This window comes from Chinchilla lanigera, unplaced genomic scaffold (assembly GCF_000276665.1).
Source record: "Chinchilla lanigera isolate Chin_1 unplaced genomic scaffold, ChiLan1.0 scaffold00045, whole genome shotgun sequence".
NCBI classification, from domain to species: domain Eukaryota; kingdom Metazoa; phylum Chordata; class Mammalia; order Rodentia; family Chinchillidae; genus Chinchilla; species Chinchilla lanigera.
The window spans coordinates 14,452,697-14,478,092 of NW_004955446.1; the positions used below are offsets into that span (position 1 = coordinate 14,452,697).

A 25,396-nucleotide genomic window follows, 5' to 3' on the forward strand; every position below is an offset into this window, starting at 1 on the left:
CAACTACAAAATGATCACTTTGGGATAAATTTATCAATGTAGATATAATTTCCCTTTAGGATAAAATGTAAAATAAATATCTTCAGGAGAATTGTAAGCTAATATTTTGGGAAAAATAAAGCTAGTTAAACATTTTTAACAACATATTTAGGAATAAAATATACTTTCTTCTGATATAATAAATACATGTATTTTTCAAATTTTACTGCAATGGTGACTTTTCTGGGAGTGGAATGATTTTGCATTCTGCATTGATCATGCTAAATATTCTTTATCAAGTAGAAATTATAAAATGCATGTATTTTCTTTTTTTATAAAGGAATATGCTTATTAGAGATCATTGACATCAGGATAGTATGAAATTGACAATTTGCACAAACACATGAATGGCAGAGAGGTTCTAAATGGAATTTGAATGGAACTTGACTCTGTGGTATTGATTACCATAGAGAATATTTAAATTCTCCCATGACAGGAAGGGAAATCATGTTGAAGTTTCTGTGTCCATAACAAGTACTTGGCCTTATTTCATAGATATTTAAGGGTAAAAATCTCAAATTTGCACTTTTACCTAGAACTCAGTGTAGGTGTTCAGTATTATATTATGGTTTATCGTCTTATTTTTGTCTCAGATTTCCCAATGGCTAAATGAAGAAAACTTTTAAAAATTCACACACATTACTGTGTAATATAAAAGCATTTCTTGTAAAGAAATTATTTTTCCAGGTTCTCTCTACAGATACCAGCTACATTTTGTAATGTCAATTTTCGAAGAAGGAAAATTACAAATGCATCAATTGTTATCAGTGTAGAAGTAAAAACACTCACTTGCAGTGATACAAGCAGTAAAGTCAAAGGTGGTATATTAATTGTAAATATGACTTTCCTAGTTTCATAGGGAGAAGAACAAGACTAAAGTCACATCTGAAGCTAAGGATGTGTTAGACAAATAGTATCTGTCACTACCGAGAGTGGTAACAGTCACAGCTTATGGGAATACAAAGAATTATTACTCCAAAATTTGGAGTAAAAGGCATATTTTCAAAGTTTAAAACTGCACTTACCTCTCTTTTTTGGTTGCTACTACTTAAAATCAGTGATGAATTTTCACTTTGAAGTTCTCCCGTTATTGTAAGATTTAAGCTTGAAAAATATGTCTGAAAAGCAGATAGAATTTGTTATGATATATTATGCTACTAAAAATGAGAGCTGGTCACGTTTGGGTAATATAGTTACTAAAGCTAAAATTTTCCTGAGTTTAAAAACACTGGCTTTCTTAACTTCTATATGGAACTGATAGTATCTAATGATGACTGGGTACCCATTCCCCTTCTTGGACTACAAATCTTCACTTAGATTCTTGTCACTGAGTGAAAATAATTTTACAGATTATTTCCATTTTTTTTCTTAGAGAAATAAACCTCAAATTCTCCATACCTTTAACGTAGAAGGAAATAGCTACATGAATGTAGCATTAGATAGCTATACCAGGTTCATATAGGCACTTATTTAGGACTAATCATAAAATTACCAATATTCAAGACTGCATAACTTAGAAGAATAGCAATTTAATATGATCAAACTTGAAAATGGTTTCATAGGATCAACTAAATACTTCTTAAGAGAGAAAGAACAGTATAAATCCCCCTAGGTTTTAAAGTAGTTTGTTGACCAACACAAGTTGACTGTGTTTTTCAAAATGTGTTTACATAGCATAAAAGTTCAATATAACACAAGTTCACATGGTTGCCAGCTATCTCCTGTGTTAGTGGTGTCCAAGATTGTGACTCTGTAACTCCTCATACCTTCACTGGGCTCCAAACTATTAAGATAAGGATAAGCTTTGGTTCTGGAGAGGTATTCATCTCAAAGAAAAAGGATGAGGGAGCCTGCATGTAATATATTTTTAGAAGGAGATCTTGGTGAGAACTTGGTGATTAACAGGGAAGATGAGACCCACACAGTTAGGTAGAGAGAGCTTTTAGATCACATCCTGACTTACCATGTCATGTTCTTGCCATAGCAGTGCTGTACTTCACACACTCATAGTAAGCAGGGAACAAACATTTGCTGATTTGATTTAATAACTTCAAAGAACAATGCAAACACTCACTTTTATAAAAGTTGGTTTCCACAAAATGAGTGAAACATTCACTTGGCTCAGGTCAGAAGGAAGGAGATTGCATGTGATGGTAGCAAATTTACACGTACTGCAGTCCTGTTTGAGTGGCCAGAGGTATAATTAGTAGCCTTGCTATTTAACAAAAATACTACATGAAGATACTACACATTGTTATTTCCAGGTTGATGTTGAACTGATTCTAATTTTAAAGCATAAGGTAAAAATAGCACTTAGTTTACCAGAAGCGTGCCTCGTCTCAGATGTTCAGATTTTGATATAATCATTTTCTTTCCAGAGTTGATACCAAGAGGATCTTCCAGGCTGTGAGGTCTGCAGTTTGCATTCTAAGAAGTAAAAATTGTTTTAAATATTTGACAATGCCAAAGTGAAAAATGAGTTGGTAAAGTAACAGGAAGAATCTGTGAATGATAACCATTGCCACACATTAAATATCTGTCTTTGTAAGAGAAGAGAATAAGAATGTATGGATTAGGTACCATATATTCCTATTCCCAGAAAATAATTAGCATTACCATGGCACTTTTAAATTGTAATGGATTCCAGTCAGGTTGTAACAGAAATGAAAGGATGCCAGTGGAACTTACTACTTAATGAGTAATGTACTCATTAATTTATTGTTTTCTTCAAAGATTAGTTTGTAACTTCCAATAGCATGGGATGAGAAAAATTTAAAACTTAACTGTGGAAAAAGGGCACTTTTTTTTGGTATGATGGTTCATATGTTGACTTATGAAATAGAACTGAAAAGAAGAACTTTCAGCTATGTTTATGTATTTATCCAATAATATTTGTGAGCCCCTAGACACCAAGGATAAGATTCTTAGTATATGTGGGAGGAAGATGCAAGCAGTATCCCTATATATGCTAAAAAGCCATGATTATAACAAAGCTTGTTTTTGGATTGCTTCTCTAGACGTGATTTAATTCAAATTTTGCATCTTATATAAAAGGTAATAAGGATAACAATTCATAAACTAATATGGAAATTACAATCTTTCTATTCCTAGATTCCCACAAAGCTATGTTTTAGAGTTAGAGGGAAATTTCAGTTTATTTTCTTGTTCTAGAAAAACAGTGACTATGAAACAACTAGTGCCGTTTCTTTTTCTTCTTGATTTTGAGAATGATTTTTAAAATGTGTGAGGAAAAGACAGATTTTTCAAATGCTAAGATCATGCATGCATTAATACTGTGATTTTTCAGGTTTTGGACACTGACCAGTAATAAGTAACTATCATATATATTCAATGATAAAGACACAAAAGGGGATGCAATACTGCTGTTGTTTGGGATCAGTGCATAAAAATATTTCTTACTTCATGCATAGTTGTGCATGTTGAAGAACAACTGAGAAATGTCTTTCTAGGGGCTGGGGATTTAGCTCAGCGGCAAAAAGCGCCTGCCTGGCATGCGCAAGGTCGTGAGTTCGGTTCCCGGTACCGGAGAAAAACCAAAAAAAAAAAAAAAAAAAAAAAAGAAATGTCTTTCTAGGGGCTGGGGATTTAGCTCAGCGGCAAAAAGCGCCTGCCTGGCATGCGCAAGGTCGTGAGTTCGGTTCCCGGTACCGGAGAAAAACCAAAAAAAAAAAAAAAAAAAAAAAAAAGAAATGTCTTTCTAGAGCTGTTTGACCACCTTAAACAAATCAAAAACCACAGGGAAGAAGGCCATGGGGAAACAGAGACTGCAGTAAGGCTGCCATAACCCAAGAGATGCCAGCCAGCCACCAGAAGCTGGCGGAGAAACCATGGAACAGCTCTTCCCTCAGGGTGTCTAGAAAATAAACTGACCTTGACTTTGGACTTCTGGCCCTCAGAACTACGAAAGAATAAGCTTTTGTTATTTCTTAATTACCAATTTTTTGTACTTTTTAAGTAGCCTCTTCAGAGAACTACTGCATCTACTAAACAACTAGTGGAAGTTATTATTATTGTTTCATAATTTTATAAATGTTATGTTACTTTAAACTATCGCAAATGCCATGCAGAGCAAAAGTGCGAAGTGAAGAGATAGTGGTAAAGGTATAATTCTGAGGCACACATGACTTACATCCGAAGACGACCATCCTCTTGGGTACAGTACAGGAAAACCATCTGATGTCAAATTGGGGAATGAAATTGACAGCTTAAGCTCTGGAATCGGAAAATGTCCTCTTTTTCTAATCTATTGGAAAAAATTAGAAATTTAAGCTTTTCTTCCTCTTTTAAAATATCCTTTTCATCTCATATAGGACCTTGATTCTTAACTGGTAGATTAAATTGCATAAAAATTTGACTTCCCAAATAAATATTCCCACTGTATGGGAATTGGCTTAATTAAGCCAGTAATAAAATATGGATGATTTATCATATCAGCTACAATCATAGTGTTTCTTCATTCTTCTTTTTTTGGTACCAGGAACCGAACTCAGGACCTTATGCTTGCCAGGCAGGCGCTTGTGCTGCTGAGATATATCCCTGGCACATTCTTAAAATAGCTCTGGGATTAATAGAAAATGTGAATCTGTTAACTGAAAATCAGAATCAGTTATCGGGTGCTCCTTTCTAAGAATAGAGGGTTTTGGAGTCAGAAAGGAAGGAAACCACCTGCCTGATCCATGTAGAACAATTTAGCCTATTTATGGTTACTTTAACTCAATTTACCATAGGTCCCCAAAGCCATAAATCATCTCAAAGTCTAGCTAGATAGGATCTACACCACTGTGCAGGTAAAACCAGACTCCCATTTGCTTCCCTTCACAGTTCTATCCCCAGCTGTGTCACTGGGTTTTGATAATGTGGTCTGATAAAAGTAAGATTGACTGTCATCCCCATCTCTACTTGTTGGTGTCTACTAAACCTGAATTTTCACTTTATATCACACGGTGCCACCTATGATGAATGTAGCGTACAGGGCAGGACAGACAGGATGAAATCCAGCAGGAGGGTGAACTCACTTTCCTGAAGCCCTCGCCTGCTTAGAAGGTGCAGTTGAATCGGGACCATCAGGTGCTGCAGCCCTCCTCCATACCACAACATGTAAAAGCTCCAGGCCCTGACCCTTCTCTACGGCCTCTGTGGGCAGTATCTTTATTGTAATAGGAGCTCTATGAACTCTACAGACAGACATCATAAAACCCACCACCCATCAGACTAAGGCTCCCAGACTGACAGTTGCTCTGAGGGTTGCTGAAGTAAACATATCCCTTAATCCTGGAGTGCTGGAGATTCTTGACCAGCTGTACCTTGGCCTTTGCAACACGGACATGTTCCTTAACTCTGTCTTCCTGTGGTGATATAACCTGGGCTTGCTTGGCATGGCCTCCCATGTGAAATTCACTTGTTCCCTGCCATACGGTCAGAAATCACATTATTACCTGTTATTATCAATTATTTTTTATTAGTAAAAAATACTCATGGAAACTGTTGAAAGTAAACAGAAACTGAGTTTCCTACAATTCAACAGTCTTAGCAACATTTTAGTGTATATCCCATGTCTTAATTATTTGTATATATTAATATTTTATGAAACTGTATCACATAAAAACATACAATTCTGTACACTGTATGTAAAATTTGTCATGCTATGGCATTTTTCTCCAGACAGAGTTTTTGAGCATATGGCTGTTACCAGCTAAAAAGACAACCACAGTATCAATATTTGTTGATGATGTACATCACACTGTGCTAATCATCTTATTTGTGTTATTGTCTTAATTCTTTTTTATTTTTGTTTTTTTTTTTCTGGTACTGGGAATCGAACTCATGACCTTGTGCTTGCCAGGCAGGCGCTATGCCGCTGAGCTAAATCCCCAGGCCCTGTGTTATTGTCTTAACCTTGCTAACAACACTGGGATTAGAAGGCTTTATCTGTGTTTTATCTGTGAGGGAACAAGCTAAGGTGAGAATAAAAGTCTTACAAGGTCAATGAGCTGGTAAATACTAGAATTAAGATTTATTATTTTAAAATGTAACCTCTACAAAATTAAAATAATCTGTCATTTATTTGAATATATGTTATTCCTCACAGAATATATAATTTATTGAATGAGCACTGTTATGCTGTTGGGCTGTGATCAGATTTAGTTTTTTAGGCTGTTATAAATAGTATTGTTAAGAAAACCTATAAAATCTTTGTATCTTCACTAATTTCCTAAGAAAAATTGCTACCAGTAAGTCACTGGGTGTTACTTATTAAGTGTCTTTTATTTTATATAAATAACAATGTTATTTATATAAATATTATTCATAATAGGGAGTATATGTTTCAGATCTGACCCTGATAAGTTACAATAAATGAAGGTTAATAATAGGCAACTTCATTTTCTCCCTTCCTCCTTTCCCTTCTTTTCTCTCTCCCTCTCTCATTTCCCTCCCTCCTCCCTTGCTCCCTTTCTCTCCCTCTCTCTCTTGTCTTTGCTAATTCTTTTATCCCAGAAAAGTAAGTCAGGCTATAAAAACCTAACAGCCTAAGTTATAAAGATGTATCCCAAAACTAAGTAGAGAAATTGACCTTCATTTCAATTTTCAAAGTATAGCAAAGAGCACAAATAAAAACAATAAAATTCATTTTGAGAACACATTTATTTCCACTTTGTAAGAGAAATTTTTTCGTGTTGACAATTGTCCAAAAATTGAGACTATCTTAAGTTATAATTGTGTTGGATTATTTCATACTTTTGAATGCATATTTAAAGCTATCATTTGGATTGAGTACTCTTTTCCCCCTTGAGTAAAAATAATGTAAGTAAAGTCTATGGCTTGATTTAAGGAGCTAAGACTGCACTGCTAAATAGGTTATATCAATTTGGTTTCATGCTTTATATTTTTCTGGGAAGTCATACTAAATTATTGTGTCTTAGGCGGAAATTAGAAATACAGATCTTTAAAATGGATTCCATGAATAACTTTTATCAATTTAAATAAAGTATTTTAAACCAATAAAATTATAAAGAAAAGTGTGCTAGTATACAGAGATTAAATGTTAAAACAATGTGTTCATATGTATTTGTTAATACTTTAGTTTATAAATGAATAAATAACTCTAGATTAGCTTAGAGATCAATTCTTACCCAGTAGAAGATATTAATTTCTTCTCCAATGTCCTCAGTAGAGTTAATTACTTCGGGGATAGTTTCATTGGTTGCAACTAAAATATGGTACTGACTGGCAGAGCTAAAAAGAATTAATAAAAAATAAAAATAGAGCACAATAAAGTTTAACTTTAATTTGGCCTTATCTTTTTTCTTTTTTCCAAACTGTATAATTCCATAGAAATACTTACAGAGGGTTCAAATCATAAGGGAATTCTTTTATCCAGAAACCCAAAATTAAATACGTGAGAAAGATATGAAAGGTTGTAGAATTTAGTTGGAGTTCCACTTGAGCATGAAAATTTACAGAAGTTTGCCAACATGATTGGTGTTGGGGTATATAAGTTCTTAAGAGAAAAATGGTTCATAAATAGTGAAAAAATGAATGGCTCATCAATGAGAAATGGTTTCCTCTTGTATGCTCAGAGTGGGTAGGCTGGTGAGATTCCACAGGATAAGAATGATGGTCAAAAAATGATAATATGTCAGAAAATATTACATTTTATGAAAGAGTTCTAGACCTTTGGGTTGTACTTAGGAGTTAAAACTGGACTGCCAAGGCAATCTAGTATAAGTAGAACCTCATATTTTGGATTATTTGGAATACAGGTCTCAAATGGTAGGGTAATGAGAATTTTCTGGAAGACTTATTTAACACAGTTATGTAGTACCATCCCCAGAGTTCCTTACTGAGTAGGTTTGGGGTGGGGTTGGATAATTTACCTCTCTAATAAGCTTACAGGTAATTGATGGTAATGTTCTTTTCCCCAGGGATCACACCTGGAGAACCACTGTATTAATGGAATAATCAACATAGAAATGTTGTGTTCTCCTACCTGTAAAACTGTAGTCCAACTTCATATTTTACTGGGATAGAAATATTTACTGCATTATCAAAAAGTGTTTCAGAAGGTTCTTCACTGTCACTGGAAAATATACAGCATATCCACACAGATCACGATACTGTTGATTATTTAGATACATTTCTCAGCATTTGCTAAGGAGCTTATATTGGCAAATAAGTAAAAGCACAAAGGAGTAGAACTGTTGATTATCTTTTAATAGTGGTGAGGAAGATCAGAGATGGATACTGTTAAAAATTCCCAAGTTGATTCTGATGTGCTGCTAGAATTGAAAATCACACTGATTTAGATTCACATTTCCCACAATTCTGTGACAATAATTTTAAGAAACACTAAGTTTTATTATTAAAGTGCACAGATTGCTGGGCTTCTCATATAGAAATGTGGTTTAGTAGGTATAAGTTCGACAAATTTTTGTTTTTAACAAAATTGATCTCAGATAACATTTATCACAGATGAGGGCCTTGTAAAGAGACACAACTACAGTCACACAATGAGAATAAATCTAGTCTTCTATTGTCTCATTTTGATAGTCTTTTCAGGTGCAGAAGTTGGGCTCATTATTTATAAAACATTTACTTATTCCCTTGATTTTGGTTATATTAATTATATAAAATATATGCAATGAATTATGCATAATTTTACTATACTATATACATATCCACATATACACCTCGTATTTTAATACTCACACTCATTAGAAAAGCATGTGCCAGTGATAGGGTTACAGCATGGGATTTTTTCTGGACATGGGAAACACTTTGGGAAAGTTATTTAATCACTTCGTGCCTTAGTTTCTTCATTCACAAAATAGAGGCTAATCACTATATTACTAATAAATGATGACTGCATGAATTATAAGTGTAAAATGCTTAGCATTATGCCTAGGAAATACCCAATACACACTGGCCTTCATTATTATGATCACACACCCCTCCACAGACTGAACAGGCCCCTAGCATATCGTCTCACAGAATGCGCAATGAAGAACTTTAAATGGCTCCACTTGTTACCAAGTGTGTACAGTGACTTGGTGTAGGCAAGAGGGCAGCAAAAGCAGCATGTCCTTGGGTTCTGGGTATTCATGAGCTCCTAGAGTAAATAGTCCCCTTTTCTCTTACCTGTTCCACATTGCATCTAAATAAATTCTCCTGTGAAGCAACTCTGTACATATGATTTCACTCCTTAAAAACCTTTTGGCTCCTCAATCCCTATCTAGTTAAGGAAAACGCTCACTGAACTAGCATTTGGGATACAGAATACTATAAATGGGTGCACACTTCATGTATTCACTTTAGGGTGTTTACCTCCCATTGCTACTTTATATACTTTTCATGTTTCAGATATAATTGATTGTGAAGTATTCCTCAAGCAGATCAACTAATCGACCTTTCAGTTTTTGCTCAAGCTGTATTTTTCCCTAAAAATATTCTAACTACTTCTATTCACCTACCTTATTGTAAAATACTATCCAACCTTTAAGGTTTCTCATAAATTTTCTTGATAAAGTTTTGTTAGGTTCTCATTGTCAAGTAGGATAATTTTACCTTCCTTTAATCCTCTGTCATACGGTTGGTATTTCTACAATGAATTTCTCCTATTCTACGCTGTACTACAATAATGTTATACTAGTCTCAAGGTCATATGGTAGCAGTCACCCCATGAGAAGATTATCAACTTACACATTCAGGTTAGTAATTTTATATTCCTTCCACTGATTAATTCAGTATCTTTTACAGTTGAAATCAAATACGTATGTGTTGAGCTGAATTAAATTGAACATACCAATTAGTTCCCTCATTAATTCATTTTTTCGCATTTATTTACTCATCTGTTTATTATATACGGGCACCATGTTAGCTACTGGGAAAAAGCAAAAAAGTAGAGTACTTGGTCTCACTGGAGATGGTAGAGTGGATAATTACACTAAGAAGAGAGTTAAGCCATCATTTCAATTTATTACTTTTTGCTATTTTTAGTCTGTGTATTTTATAATAACTTTCAGTAGCTTTGACTAATTTGGATAAATTTCTTAATTTAAAAAGGCTATTATAAAACATTAAGTGCACTTAGTGATTCAGTTGACTTTGATGGAAAATTTTTAAATTAGCAGATCTTGTAAAATCTTAAATGAATGCAATTTGGCAGATATAAGTGATAGGCAATTATAATATATTCCAAAGCTCATATAACAATGATTTAATCCACTTGATTAAATTATTATACTTAAATAAAAATTTATTTTGTTCATTATGCAAAAGAGGTTTTTTTTGTGAAGCAATGTCGTTCATGGACTTTTGCTTCTGCTAATGTCATACAAGTTACAAGAACTTGTTAGTGACTATAAAGCAAAATACTCTAAGTATAGGAAGGTAATTATACAAATGTATATATGTATACAAATTCATACACACATAAACCAACCTTGTTGCACTTAAGTGGATCATCATGTTTTCCATGAGATAAGATGTGTTAAACTGAAACAATATCTTGAAAGTTACCTATGAAGGAAAAATACATCTCTTTACTAACAGATCTATACACTTACACATACTCATTATAAAACAGAGAAAGACATGCTTGGATCCATTAATGTGCTAGTATAAGAATTGTTCTGGAACGTTAAGGAATGATAAGAAAATAAAGCAAAACTTGATTACTTAAAGTAAGTTATAATGACAAAATGGAGTTTTGTTTGTAAAAGTTTGTGTAGTTAACATTATATTTAATAAAAATTTGAAAATATTTCTGTTACATGAACACTGATATGGGTAACAGATTTTTGAGAAACTATCCCTAAACACATATAGATGACATAATCCATGGCTTTGTGAACATCAGAAAATATAATAAAAATTTATTTGTTCTAGCCCAAGAAACCCCCTAATAATACTTATGAAATTATATTTCCTGAATTAATCTTGTTTTATACTGAAGTATTTTGAAATTAGCATCAATAAAACAGTCCAAAATGTACAATAGAAACTCTAAAATTTTATCTTTGTGATTAAATGCTAGACGGGAGAAGTTTTGATTTTTAACACTCTTTTAGTCTATTTCGGCCCTATTCATATAAGAGATGACCAGAATCTCAAGGATCATTGGTTTTTCCATAAAACTTTATTGTCCCATAGAGTTCTCTTTAGCATGTTCTTCTATATAGATTCTGATTTAAAATAAAAAAGAAAAAGGAAGAGATCTTTTAAGACTCTGAAATCATAGCCATTTTCTTATTGTTTTGAAATAATAAAATTCCAGTAAAATTTTTAGTTTTTTAAATGAGCTTGAGATACCACAGACAGAGATCAGACTGTTTGAGTGGCTCAGGGGGCCCTTTCCTGCCTTTCTGTAACTTCCATGACTAGTGCGGCCATGAAAGTCTCTGGTATCTTGATGAGTTTTTATACCTAGGGCAAGACACTAGAAGCGAGGTGGAGATGAAAAAATGTATCTATTGCATATTCACCTTATCCTGAAAAGCTTAAACTCAACATGTACATCTTTGAAACCAAAAAATCTTCTAAGTATAAAGCCTGTGTTGAAATTACTTGCAAATTGTCTTCCTAAATGCCTAAAGATGAGACACATTGATTTAAGCTTTTACCCTGACCAAGGAGGAATTGCCAAATTGAAGAAGAAAAGGTTAAGAATGGTTAAATGTGGTAAATTAACTTTTTTCTGAAATGGTGTGAGACAAGTGGATATCTACATCCAGAAAAAAAAATTAACTGGATTCTCTCCTTATATCCCACAAAAAGTTATTCAAAATGGACCACAGACTGAAATGTAAGAGCTAAAATGATAAAACTCTTGGAAGAAAACATAGAAAAATATTCCTGACCTTGAATCAGGGAAAACATTTTTAGATATGACAGCAAGAACACAAGGCATAAAAGATTAAATAAATAAATTAGACTGCATCAAAATTAAAAAGTTTTGTCCTTCAGAGAAAGTGAAAATACAATGGTGGGAATGGGAGAAAATATTTGTAAATCGCATATCTGATTATGAACTTGTATGTAGAATATAAAAAGAACTTATAATTTAGAAATATGAAAGTAATATAAAATAGGTAAAGGGTTGGAACAGTCATTTCTTCAAAGTATATATGCATTTGGCCCATATGTACATAAAATGTTGCACAAAATATCTTTGGTCATTAAGGTACACGCAAGTCAAAATCTCTATGATGTATCACTTCACACTCACCAGAGTAACTACAATAAAAAAGATATTAACAATGTGGAGAAAGTGGAACCCTTGTCCATTTCTGGTGGGAAGAGAGCACAGCAGGTCCATTTATCTGCCATTGTTTTGTCTTTGTATTTTGTCTTTTGTATTTGTATTTGAATTTGCCGTGTAATACTTTTGATTTTGATTTTGTCTTAGTTTGTTTAGACTGTTATAACAAAACACATTAGATTGAATAATTTATAAATAACAGAAACTTCTTGCTTGTAGTTCTGGAAGCTAGGGGTTTTGGGATCAAAGCACCCGCCAACTCAGTGTCTATTGAAGGCCTATTTTCTGTACACTGTGCCTGCTGTCTGACCTCATTAGATGGAAAGGACAAACAAGCTCCTTGTGAACCACTTTTATAAAACCACTAATACCAAAGGCTCCACTTCTTAACACCGTCATACTGGGGATTAAACTTCAACATAAGATTTTTAGGGAGACACAAACATTTTGGACTATATCCAAATGTCAAGCTGTAAAAATGTCAAACTCAATCTTTTTCTTCTACATCATGCTAAACTACCATTAAATGTGTTTATGTATTTGATTTTAACATGTTCCCACCAGTTTGAATCACCAGTGATACATGCATTACTGTCCCATGGGGCAGCTTGTACACTGATGGTACCAACAGATCTAATCACTTTTATTGGTCTTTTTATTAATAAAATTAATAAAAAGCTGCCCAATTGAACAGCCATGCATGCATCACTGATGGTTCAAGCCACCTGGCAGTGAGACATACAAATCATTGCCCTGTTGTGGATGTGTTAAGCACATTGGTTTTCATACCCAGTTGCTACATGTGTTGTGTATAATCTGCTCACCATTTCTCCTCTTCTCAGGAAAGGATATCCAACCTTACATGTGATGTTACGATTTGATTCACAACTGTCTTTTTGGATCCCCTAGGAGAAGAAAGTAAACAGATTGGAGCATAGAAGCAGGTGAAAACACTTTCCCAGCTGTGCCTTGGAGAGTGCAGTGCCAAGATGTGTCTCTCAGTTTGACTAGGAGAGTCACATCACTCTGGGGCCACCTGTTCCATAGTTTATTAAACTATGAAAACATCACTTGAAAGTGCTGGTAAGATAGCGCATCTCATTATCCTGTATAAATCCTCAGTCGAAACTGAGACCACCAGCAACACCTACCACAGGTGACTGTAGTAACTGAACAAAATAATCCCCACGCACTAGACTGGCACAGAGCTGCACACAGTGCACATTACAACTAGAAGAGTTTAGCACAGTGGAGAATAAGGACTCTGACCTGTGACAGCCGGGATTTAACTCCTGAATCTATCACTATTGGCTTTATCCTAGTCAAGAGTCCTCACCTCTCTGTGTCTGATTTTCTAACAAGTGGAGTTAGTAATACTTTAATTGACTGAAACTAAAATGTCATTTGATATGCAGGACACCATTATTATATACACCACTAAAGAGGAAAAATAATGCTGCTAGTTAAGTAAACACACTATCAATTTAAAATGCAATTACAGAAATGCAAAAAGGGTTTATTTTTGCATTTGAAAGGGTTTAGTGAAAAAGGGTTTATTTTCAGTGAAAAAGGGTTTATTTTCAAATCTGTGTAGTGAGTAGGTATAGTAATACCTACAAAAGAATTAATGTGAATTAAATATGTGAAATCTTTAAAACAGTGCCTAGCGCATAATACAGCTAAAGAAGGATAGACCATTATGATTACTGCTGCTAACAAAGTAGAGGATACACTGTGTGTTTTATGCTTGTGCCTCCCTGCTAAGGCCATTAAGTCATCTAAAGAGGACACAGGCAATGATTTTCAATGTGGCACTCCTTTCGGAGAAAACTTTGGTGGTCATATGTTCCCAACATTACTTTGCACTTACATTTTTGATTTATAGGTTTTTGTATTTGTAATTAATACTCTGAATTCAAGATATAGTATCAAGTCTCTGATATCCTAACAAATAAAGAGACATATCAGTGAAAATCTAAATTTTTGGAAACTAGACAGTAGTGTTTAGTATTGTGTACACTTTAAAATGTGAAACACATATTATTAATTCATATAAATACATACCAAATTTAAATTTGAATTTATGGAAACTAGACAATAGTGTGTAGTATTCTGTACATTTTAAAATGTGAATCATATATTACTAATCCATATAAGTATATACAGACTTTAAACTCAAGACCAATCATTTATTTGAAGATCATAGTTAAATCAAAGTTCAAATATGGAAACATTAATAACCTTGGCAAGGTATTTTATCTAGATATTTTATTGCCAAAATATTTTAAAAATCTATCAGACAGATGTTTTTACTGTCTCCTGAAAGAACTCCTTCTATTATGAATTAATAAAACATAGCAATTGGATACAGATCTTTAGTCAAAGTAAGGATTTTTACGGAAGAAATGAATGGGAGAAATGGTATCTTGATCTTTCTGCATATAAGCTAGGATTTTTTTTTCAGCAAAGAGATTGTTTCTGCTCCTCTGTTAAAATAATTTTAACTTTGTTATATTTACTTTTTTTCTTGACTTAACCTCAATTTCTTTGGTTTAAGGTGTCTGTGAACATGCATTTTTGATATATCAGCTGACTTCTTCAGGGTTATCTTAAGAAGAGACATATATCTCCAAAGAAATAAACAAAATAAAAAATTTTTAAGCAGCTTGGTACTTTTGGAATTAGTGTAAATGATTTTGTACAAAATCTTTTCTATTATTATACAATCAGTATAGTAAAATCAATTATTTCAGTAACATGAAAAGTAGGTTTAATAATTGGTGGTTATAACAACGAATGAATGAAAGTTTACCTCAATTCCTGAAAAAATTAGATTTGGAGAGTACTGTGCTATTGTTCTGGTGTTATAAGCACTGTCACCTTTATTTTTGACGGTGATGCTAATGTTGAACTTGTCGTTCTGGGACCTGACAATAAGCTGGTCCTTCTCTGTGGTGGATACATCCAAGGTGAGGTCTGAAATACATTTGTCCTTGTTTCCACAGTCTTTGGCAAAGGGAATCTGAAACAGTCACAGGAAATAGTTTTCAAATTGTATTTAAGCACTGTTGAAAATTATCTATTCATTTATGCAGCAGAAATGACATAGGGTCAAGGTACGTTAAGCAATTAATTAAAGAGAATCAATTATTCTGTGCTGCAGAAATCTTAAGAAATTTTGTATTTATTCTTATATAAGTAAACTTTTCCCTTGGATATTTTTCTAGTTCCTTTTATAAACTTTCCTTGCCCTTCTAAAATGCATAATTTTGGATTTTTTCACTTCCTTTAGCCTGCCAGAGAAGAACAACTTCAAAAACTGAGGGTATAAGAGAAGTATAAGAGAAGTATAAGATTGAAATCTAGAGAAGTATAAGATTGAAATCTAATCAATGCCAAATCATGAGATTTTTCTATTGAAAAGCATCAAATACATAGAAATGCAACAAAGCCAGTCAGGAAGGTAAATGAAGCCATGTGTTTGGCAGTTTTGCTTGACTTTTCCTCATTAAGTTTTCCCTCTACCAGCTTCTGACCAAGACTGCGTACCCCACCTCTCTTCTACCAAATCCTGCTCACCAATCCCCTCTCTGAATAAGAGCACCAGCCTCCCCGCTGGTCTCTTCCACCCACTCTTGTTTCCTTCCAATCATTCTTCATATCATGCCTGAAATATTCCTTGAAAATGTACACCCAGTCCCATCATGAAGCCAAACTTAAACTTTCAACACCATTGCACTGATATTTTAAGAAGTTTAGAATTTTCCCAGAGGCACCACGTCCTGCAGGATCTGGCACCTGCCTTCGCATCTGTCCCTGTCTTACATCACCCTTGTGCTTTAATTTCAGACACATCAGCTTTTCTGATACTTCAGGACCTTTATGTGTACTCTACCCTTTGCTCCCCCACTCCCTCCAAATAACATGGAAAATCACCCTATCCTTCAGCTCACAATGACAGGGTGTTCTCCCAGACTCCTCTGCTGACGTAGAAATGTGCAAGGAGCTCTAACACTCTCCTTCACAGCACGTACTTAATTACTACACCCCATTTCTGGGTTAAACTGTAATCTCTCTGTCTGGTCCATGTAAGACAATAAATATATTTGGAAGGCTGGAAGGGAGAGTGGAAGATAGTTACATGGGCAAAGCCAATTCCTCCTTTGGGGCAATGCTCTTGACATCCTCCTCCTTCTCTGTCCCTTCATTCACTTTCTGGTGTGGAACAGCGGACTCTGAAATTGGAAGCAAGACTGGGGGAATACAGTTCCGTCTCTTCTCCTGTTCTTGTGGTAGCTGCACAGCCAAGAAAACGTATATTCTGCCCAGCTCCTCCACTTTCTGTGTATTACAGGTGAGTCACAATGAAGAATGCCAGAGATTGGTCAGCACTGTGGATGACTCGCTGTCTACTTGTGGTCTAAGTACAAGGTTCAGTACAAGGACACCGAGGTTACTTAAACCATGACCGGCAACCCAGTGTGTATTACAATAAAAGGGGAAGAGCCTTTCAATTGGTCTTCAATTCAGGGGAGGTTGAAAAAAATGGGCATCATTTGCTAGCTCCCTAAACTCCCACAACAGGAAATAAGAAGGCTCATGAGGTGTCTGAAAAAGGCTAATTTTTTATATGCATGTATACACATTATTGGTTTAGGGTTTGTGTTTCCATATTTCAATCTTTTCCCTATTACAGTCACAAATAGTTATTCGAACTTACATATTCATGTACTGAGTTTGGTAACAAATCATCAAGAACAGGCCCGTTTTCTGGATCAGTAAGGTTAAAATCCAAAGTTACTCTCACGGAGTCCTGAAAGTCGTGCTTGTCCTAGAGGTTGAAACAAAACAGCATGTCATTGGTATCACATTTGCTCAGTGTTCTGATCTGGCTTTCTCCTTTGGCCCCAAGGTTTACTGGAGGTTTCTTGTGCAACAACCCGAGCCTATGACCTCGTCAGGCTTTTGCTTCCCTGGAAGGGGACAGCTTTTCTGCTTTGACAAGGGACGCAGCTGGAAAGCAGAGACCTCAGGCTATGACCAGTTGATTCACTATAGCTAATCAGAAGGACCTGCTGGTGTGATGGGACATGTGGTAACTTGTTCAATATCATTTCATTTCTCTTGAGACATCAGCTAAAAATCAGTGTGCAATACAGTTCTTCCAGGAAAGTGTTCCAAACCTTCTTTAAATTGAGTCACATATCTGTATATAATATATAAATATGATATATACACAGTTGTATAAGAATTTTACAATGTAAACTGATATGGAAATAATATGAATATGACTAATATTAATACTGTCATCAATAACCTTCATCCACACGATCCACAATTACAAGCTTCATACATACTATTGTGAATTATTTCAGTTACTCAAAAGGAAATAACTATTAGGGTTCTCACTTTACAGATGATAAATTGAATTTTACCACAGTCACTCAGAATGTGGGAAAGTCGACCACAGAATAAATGTTAAAATGTTCATTAAAATCCAAAAGAATTTTGGAAGTTTTGAAATTAGTGCATTCCTTTCAAAACAGTACCTAGACATGGTGTGGCCCCTGAACTTGTGAACAGAGACTGCAATAGCTTTCATTCAGTAGGTTACACGTAGTGCATCAAATTACATACATGTTCTAACTCCTAAATGTTTGCTTCTGAGGAACTCAATAGGAGCGATAGTTCCAGTTTTATTTTCTCAGATCACACTTAGGTCTTAGTGTTAACAGCATATACACAGTACATATATTAATATTCATGGGGAATGTTGACCTGAAAATCAATGGGGAAGAATGAATGTATACATCAGGATCCAGTTTCTGTCACTTTTTGGCCTTAAAATTTGCAAAATGTAAAATATAAGCACATTAAGTATATGGAAATAAGTCAGAGCTGGGAAAACCAGCCTATATTCTTTAAGATTCTAAGGTCATGTTCAGGTCTCAAGTCTTAATTTTGTGTACTAAAATCAGTGTTTCTTCATTACTTCCCTTCTGCTTTCTTACAAAATACAATCATTATATTTGAAGAAAACGTTTAAGAAATTCCCAACCTCAACTGGGAACACTTTCCACATAGGCAATACTCAATAAAACGCTTCTAAAATGATTCAAATTGGTTTACCCACCATCTCTGGGGATTAATAGTACACTTTTTAAGCCCCTCTGATTCACCGAAATAGAAAGAAACTGAAGTAGCACAAAGCCGGAGATAATAGAAAATACCAGAATTTCGTTCCTTTAAAGTCAAAGAGCAAGATATATATATTTCAATGGAGCCCAGAAATAATTTTCTCTCGGGACAGTTAATTTATCACTTATCATATGCATTTGACAGAGGAGGCTCACAGAAGTTGCATGATGCTTTCAAATTCAATAAATGAATGATTAAAAATGAATAAATGAAGATTTCTGGTCAGTTATTACATGAATGTCTGATACACAGGGGAAAGGCTAAGGATAGTTTTATAAAATATATTTGGAAATAATAAAATCAGATCCATGATTTTCTGACAAGAGTGAACGGACAATAAAGAGTTGATACTGTGCACTTTAAAACAGAATAGTAAGACCTTGGCTGACTTGGAACAAGACATCCATACTATACTCTTAATTTGGAATGAGGCAGCTATAATACATGATTTACTTGCCAACATGTAGAAGGAGTGCTGAATGCATCTGGATTCTCGAACTGTGGTATTTCTTTGAATCCTTCTTTCCTGAGTTCCCAAGAAAAAGCTTCGTGATATCTGTCTTAGGGAATCCAGGGTAACACGGTACTGCATATCTATAAGAGTGAAAGAAAAACTGGCATAAATGTTTACTTGAAAGTGACTTTTATATGATTCAACTCATTAAACCAGCATTGTAGAAAATCTCTTGAGCAATCAGTCAGTGAAAAGGTCCTGTTATTCACCCTATCTACCTTACTGTAATAGAAAACCTCAGCTGTCACAAAGATAACCTTGAGGAATTCTGATAGAACTGTTCTGTGTTCCCTATGTTCCTCATGTGTAATAACACTTACCCTTAATGGATATAGCCATAAAAGCTGACACATGCATACTTATCTACCTAATTACTGATTATGTGTTTGTTCATTGGACTTTCCCTTAAAATATTTGCTTTAATTTAGAAATACTGGAACATTGCCTGGAATACTGATTAGGTTATATTTCAATAGAGACAAAATAGGCATTAATGATATTTACATCGCTTTTTAAAATAAAAAATCATCTTAGATTATGTTCAAAGTATTATTATTATTATTATTATTATTATTGGGTTTTTTTTTGGTTTTTCTCCAGTACTGGGAATCGAACTCACGACCTTGCGCTTGCCAGGCAGACACTGCCGCTGAGCTAAATCCCCAGCCTTTCAAGGCATTATTAAATTCAATAAAATAAGCATATCACAATGGGGGAAAAGGTGAAATCATACTTTGTATGTAGGCCACAATCTTTATTTGATTATCCAGTTAACAAAAATTAAATTTGACTGAGATAATGTTGTACGTTGAAACTTAAGTCATTATTTTACATTCCTATATTTCATTTACCCTCTAATCAGGGGACTGTTTAGAGCATATGTACACACATGGGGAGAAGAATTGGTTTTAAGGATTATTGTATTTTCTTACTGCACTAACGTTGTTTGTGAAGTATCTTACTCTTCTGCAGGCAGTGGCTTTTATAGTTTTCATGTCAACATATTTAAACATCATTAAAAACTTTAGAAAGCACAGCGCGTAGGGATGAGGGGGTACACAGGCTGACATGGTGAACTGAGGATCCCCACATAGAACACGTTTCACTCTATAAAACCAGCAGCACCTTCTCAATGGAAGGAATTTGGGCAGCCAAGTATTCAGGTCCCCTGTAATACCAGTCTTCCCCAGCAGGGAGCAGGAAAGGGAGAGAATGCTTTGTGAAAATCTGAAGGAAGGCTAATGGCGCTTATTTGGAGCCCATTTCAAAATGCTTCCTCTCTATATCTTAGCATCTGATTGTTCATAGTAAATAAGAGCCAGAGGACACTATCAGGTCATTACACACAAGCATGTATTTTTTTCTACAGAATTAGCTGGGTTCTGAAATCAGTCCTTGGTATAGCAGAACTGTTTTCAAGTTTATGGAGCAAGGGTAATGGGGAGTTCAGCAAGGCTGGGGGAACTGCAGTATCCTACTGGATTTCGTGCTGGAGCAAATACATCATTCTCTGCCCAACACAAGTAGCTATAATGACTATGCTTACCAGCTTCATAAACGGAGTCTTCTTTGGACCTCAATTTCACATTAAAACACATTGTAGCGTTTATGCACACTGTTTCTTTTCCCTCTACACGGCAGTTTTTCTTTTGAATATTCACTTTATTGGGTTCAAAATTCATGGAGACTTCAACAACAGCCACATCTCGGGACCTAGAAACACATAAACAAAGGGGATTACTTGCACATTTTACAGTTAATGAATGCCATCCACTTGAGAGTGCAGTGTGAGTGCATTGGGGAAGACTCTCCTTTGTATATCAAATGGGCTCTTAGGAATCCATTCTTTAAAGCCGAAGAGATTATGTCCTGTGCTCTGAGGAGACTCAGATTGCTTTAGACCATTGAGAGCATTTGGTTCAAAGACCAAAGATTTAGTTTCGCTTGTAATGGCAAAGAGATGCAAACAAGTGCCTAAATGCAAGCTCAGAACCAAAACTGTTTGGGGTATTTCTAGGTTTCCAATTTAGTCCAGAGACCCCTAGAAAAATTGGGGTGCCCCTGTTAGTTTTCATGTGGACTGTAATACTTGTCTGTTCTTGTGGATTCAGCCCTGATTCTCGGAAGAGTAAGTAGAATAATATTCACAGCACTAAGTTAGGTATGTATGTTACTTCATTTAATTCTTGGTTACCTTTAATAATAAGAAATACACTAGCCTCCCTCTTAGCCACAGTTTTGCCTTCCACAGTTTCATTTATATGTGGTCAATCATGATAAAAAAGTTAAATGGAGAATTCCAGAAAGAAACAATTCATGCACTATAAACTGTGTGCTGCTCTGAATACAATGATCTTGCACCTTCCTGGTCTGTCCTACCTGGGATATGAAGCATCCCTTTGTCCAGTGTTTCCACACTCTATATCCTATCTGCTCCTTACTTAGCAGCTACCTCAGCAATTAGGCTGACTGTGCACCATCACACCTATAAAGTCTGTTACTATCTGAGGTTTTAGGTATCCCACTGGGGGTCTTGGAAAGCACCCTCATAGAAAAGGGAAGATTGTATTATCTTTATTTTGTATGTGAGGTAACTAAAGTAACTGAGACTCTGACCTTTTTTACCCAGTGACAAAGCTGTTAAGAAGGAAAAAGTTGTATTTAATCTTTTCATTCTACAGCCCAGGGATTTCCACTGTTCCAAAATGGTGGCAGACTTCAATTTTAGGTAGAAAGAATATGTGGAATGTGAGGTCACTGCCTTTGAATGAAGTCAGAATAAGTGTAGGATATCTTCACTTGGTTTCTGCTTTGGGAGCAGAATCAGCTCTAACTAGATAGCTTCTCAATATGATATCTCTGATTATGCTTTTGAATTAGAAAAATGATACCCTTTTCTTTTAGAACAATTTACTCATATAAAACATGACAAAACATGGAAGTGCATAAAGAAAACAGTAATTTATAATTCTACCTCTCAGCAATAATCATTGGCTATGTTTAGTGCCCTAAGTGTATTGTCTTTGCAGAAGAATAGCAATATAGGTATACACACATGTACTGCTACTATATGTACACACATACACATATGTATACATGCATATTTTTGAGCTTATAAAGAACGGCTTTCCAATATTTATATTTTTCTGAGGCCTTAACTTTTAATGCCAGCCTACTATTCCAGCATATGCATATATCATAATTTATGTATTCATTTACCTCTCATTGGATATTTCATTTCTAAAAAAATGGTTACTAATATAGTACAGATTGCTCTAAAGATAATATGTCTTTATCCATTTTTGTAGATTATATCTCTAAATTATTTTAGGAAGTAAATTCTTTTTCTTTTTTTGGTACCAGGAATCAAACTCAGGACCTTGTGCTTGCCAGGCAGGCTCTTGTGCCGCTGAGCTGTATCCCTGGCCCTAGGAAGTAAATTCTTTAAGCATGAATATTTTAGGATGTTGAAATATTTACTGACAAATATTTTCCGAGTTTCAGGCAGTTTACCCTTTCGTTAGCAATGAATGAACATGTATAATTTCCTGTTTAGGACATGGATTCTCCATCTGTGAGGCTGCCTTGACCACTGTCTGCCTCACACATCCTGGCTGCTCCAGTTGGATCTTTACATGGGCTATGGTTGGGTCTAGACCTGGTAACAAGGCTTGCTTTCTGCTTTCAGACATCTTTGATCGTCTCTGCTCATTGCTTTCCATTCGTATCCAGTTAGTACCTGCTTTGGCATTGCAATACTTTACGTTCCTTTATCTTGGTTTGCTTCATTCTGCTGTTAACAGACCCTGGGCTATGGCAGGAACTATGTCTGTTTCTGTGAATCAGGTAAATGAAAGAAGAGTCAATTATCCCTAAAAGCTCATACAGAATTCAAAATTAGGGATACTTTCTTGATTATGCATTTCATCTAGAAAAGTCTGTCTTCTCCTACGCCTTCCCGGTATTGGTCAGCTTTCTTGTTGCTGCGAACAAATACCAAGAAGCCACAACCTAAAGAAAGAAATGGATTATTTGGCTCACAGTTTCAGAGGATGGAGGTCATGATTCACTGGCTCCCAGGCAGAAACATCATGGTGGCAAGGTGTGCCAAGTAAAGACACTCAGTTCATGGCAGCGAAGAAACAGAGCAGGAGAACAGCAGCAAAGAAGAGAAATCGAGATACCAGATACAGACCCCAAGATCAGGCCTCTAAGGCTCACACAGACGCACCCAGAAGCGTGCTTCTGCACTGCTCCCAAGCCAATCAAGTTGTCAATTATGCCTGTCACTTTCTCAAGTGAAGAACTTGTGTCTATTTAATGGAGCATAAAAGAAAACAGACATTTGGTATGGCATGAGCTCCAGTCATATGGTAAGAGCTGGAACTATCTGGGAAATAAGAGCAGATTATAAACTACATACCAGAAAAGGGCTGCACCACCAAGGCCCCCAATTGTCACATCAGTCAGACCATCACCATTTAAATCCATTTCTCCGTGGATAGACTGGCCAAAAAATTTCAGTGTCTTGCCATCCCCACCAGATGGAATGCGCTATGAAAATTCGAGCAGAGAGTACCATGTCAGAAGACTGTTCAACACAGTTTCAAATAAACTTGAGAATTTAGATTGGTTACCAAAAAATTAAAAGCTCTTTTGGGAATCAAAAGGTACTTCATGTGGCAACAGGAGGAAATTCTGAGGTGTTCCCAAAGGACACTGTTCTTTTTATTGTACACACAAACTCATTTCTGGTGACATTAGAAAAAAGGGGGAAAAATATATAATGTCATCTTGTCTAATCCTCAAGAGAAACATTACCAGCAACTGGCTCTACTTTCCAGTTCTTTTTCATCCTTATTACACAGAGATATACAAAAGTGCTAGAAGCCTTGAAACCATCATCATACAAGCAAGGAAAGGAGTGCATTATTCTAGAGGTCAAATTGGGGCTTACTGAATTTTGTTGCACATTCCAATTACAAATGCATATTCCAGTTACACAATGTTCATTACTGCCTATCAAAAGTTGTATTCAGATGTGTCTAGAATGTAGGGGAGGGACAGAGAACATGGAGTTCTTGAAGGCTGCTCTGTGCACCTTACCATACACGATATTCTTGTTATCTGCGCTTGTTCATTTAGCACTGTAAAAGGTGATGATATTTGAATAGAGTCTGATGGCAGGGAGACAGGACTGAAAGACCCTCCCTAAATTGAGGGTCTTCTCATCCTCTTGATTTCTACTTAAAAATGTAAAATTAAAACTTAAGGCAAGCCAAAATGAAACATTTTTTTCCAAGTGGAAACATTTTTATGCTTAAAGTTGTGTGTCTCACTGGGAATAGTTCCATATTTTTTCAGCAACCTGATCAGGAGGTGTTGAAGAAGTTTATTCTGGAACATTCTGCATATAAGCAGCATCTCTGGTCCTCATGGAAATGAGTAAATGGATCTTCACTTATTCCTTGGGAAAGCATTTTGCCTATAGCTAATATTCTATTTTGTTATGTTTATTTCAAACTGTACCTTAATTTACCACTATTTTACAAATACATTTTTTAATGAAAATCTATTCCATTAAATTAGTAAAAATGTTTATTTTGTGCTTTAAATGCCATTGCACTAAACTTGCAGGATTAACCCTAAGGGAGTAAAGTACTGAAACCAAATAAAGAGAACCTCATCCTGTGTGTTTTGGTCCCATGTGCTCCAAAGGCTAATATTGCCCAATTTTAGCAGAGTATATAATGCAATAAAGATTTTTTTTCAATACAGGGGATTAAACCCAGGGCCTCATGGATATTAGACAAGCAGTCTACCATTGAGCTATATCCTAAACCCTTTTTAAAATTTTATTTTGAGACGTAATCTTACTGATTTGTTCAGGCTGGCTTTGAATTTGTGATCCTGTCTTGGCCTCCTGAGCAGTTGGGATTTGAGATGTGTACCACTGAACCTGGCACATGAAGATTTTTAACAGAAGTTAATCATTTACGAAATAGATAGAAGTGTTGTTACTGAAATGAGCCCTTTATTTTGTTCACTGTCATTATAACTTTATGTAAAATTAAACACAGCTTCATAATAGATGAATAGGTTCTGAGAAAAAAACAGACCAGTGAGATATAAAAAGAAATAATGTCTAGGTTTCCTTTTGTAGTACACAAACTAGAAAGTGCTCAATTCTGTTTTCGCAATAAGCAGTTGCTCAGTACCTGTCTGTGGTAGGATTACAAAAAAGCAGATGATTGCATTAGAATTTGCTTAAACTCTCACGTTTTTATACCCCATTAGGTGATTCTTTAAATTAGTATTTTTCTCATGTGTGAAGAAATTAAATTTCCAAATGAAAGCCATTAACTGAC

At 35.2% G+C, this 25,396-nt stretch overlaps 1 protein-coding gene across 3 annotated transcripts in view; it reads right to left on the reverse strand.

The window, feature by feature from the left end:
- Positions 1 to 25,396, reverse strand: part of Itga1 (integrin, alpha 1) — a 142,666-nt gene that overhangs the window by 13,126 nt on the left and 104,144 nt on the right. For all 3 annotated transcript variants that reach the window (XM_005392727.2, XM_013518440.1, XM_013518441.1), the window contains exons 15-27: positions 23,452 to 23,582; positions 20,575 to 20,741; positions 18,972 to 19,108; positions 17,037 to 17,147; positions 15,129 to 15,338; positions 13,141 to 13,221; positions 10,499 to 10,575; positions 8,048 to 8,137; positions 7,191 to 7,293; positions 4,190 to 4,303; positions 2,362 to 2,466; positions 2,114 to 2,218; positions 1,065 to 1,157 (exon numbers count right to left, since the gene is read on the reverse strand). In XM_005392727.2, the coding sequence (XP_005392784.1) occupies positions 1,065 to 1,157; positions 2,114 to 2,218; positions 2,362 to 2,466; positions 4,190 to 4,303; positions 7,191 to 7,293; positions 8,048 to 8,137; positions 10,499 to 10,575; positions 13,141 to 13,221; positions 15,129 to 15,338; positions 17,037 to 17,147; positions 18,972 to 19,108; positions 20,575 to 20,741; positions 23,452 to 23,582 (1,524 nt within the window). The remainder of the gene's footprint in view (positions 1 to 1,064; positions 1,158 to 2,113; positions 2,219 to 2,361; positions 2,467 to 4,189; positions 4,304 to 7,190; positions 7,294 to 8,047; positions 8,138 to 10,498; positions 10,576 to 13,140; positions 13,222 to 15,128; positions 15,339 to 17,036; positions 17,148 to 18,971; positions 19,109 to 20,574; positions 20,742 to 23,451; positions 23,583 to 25,396) is intronic.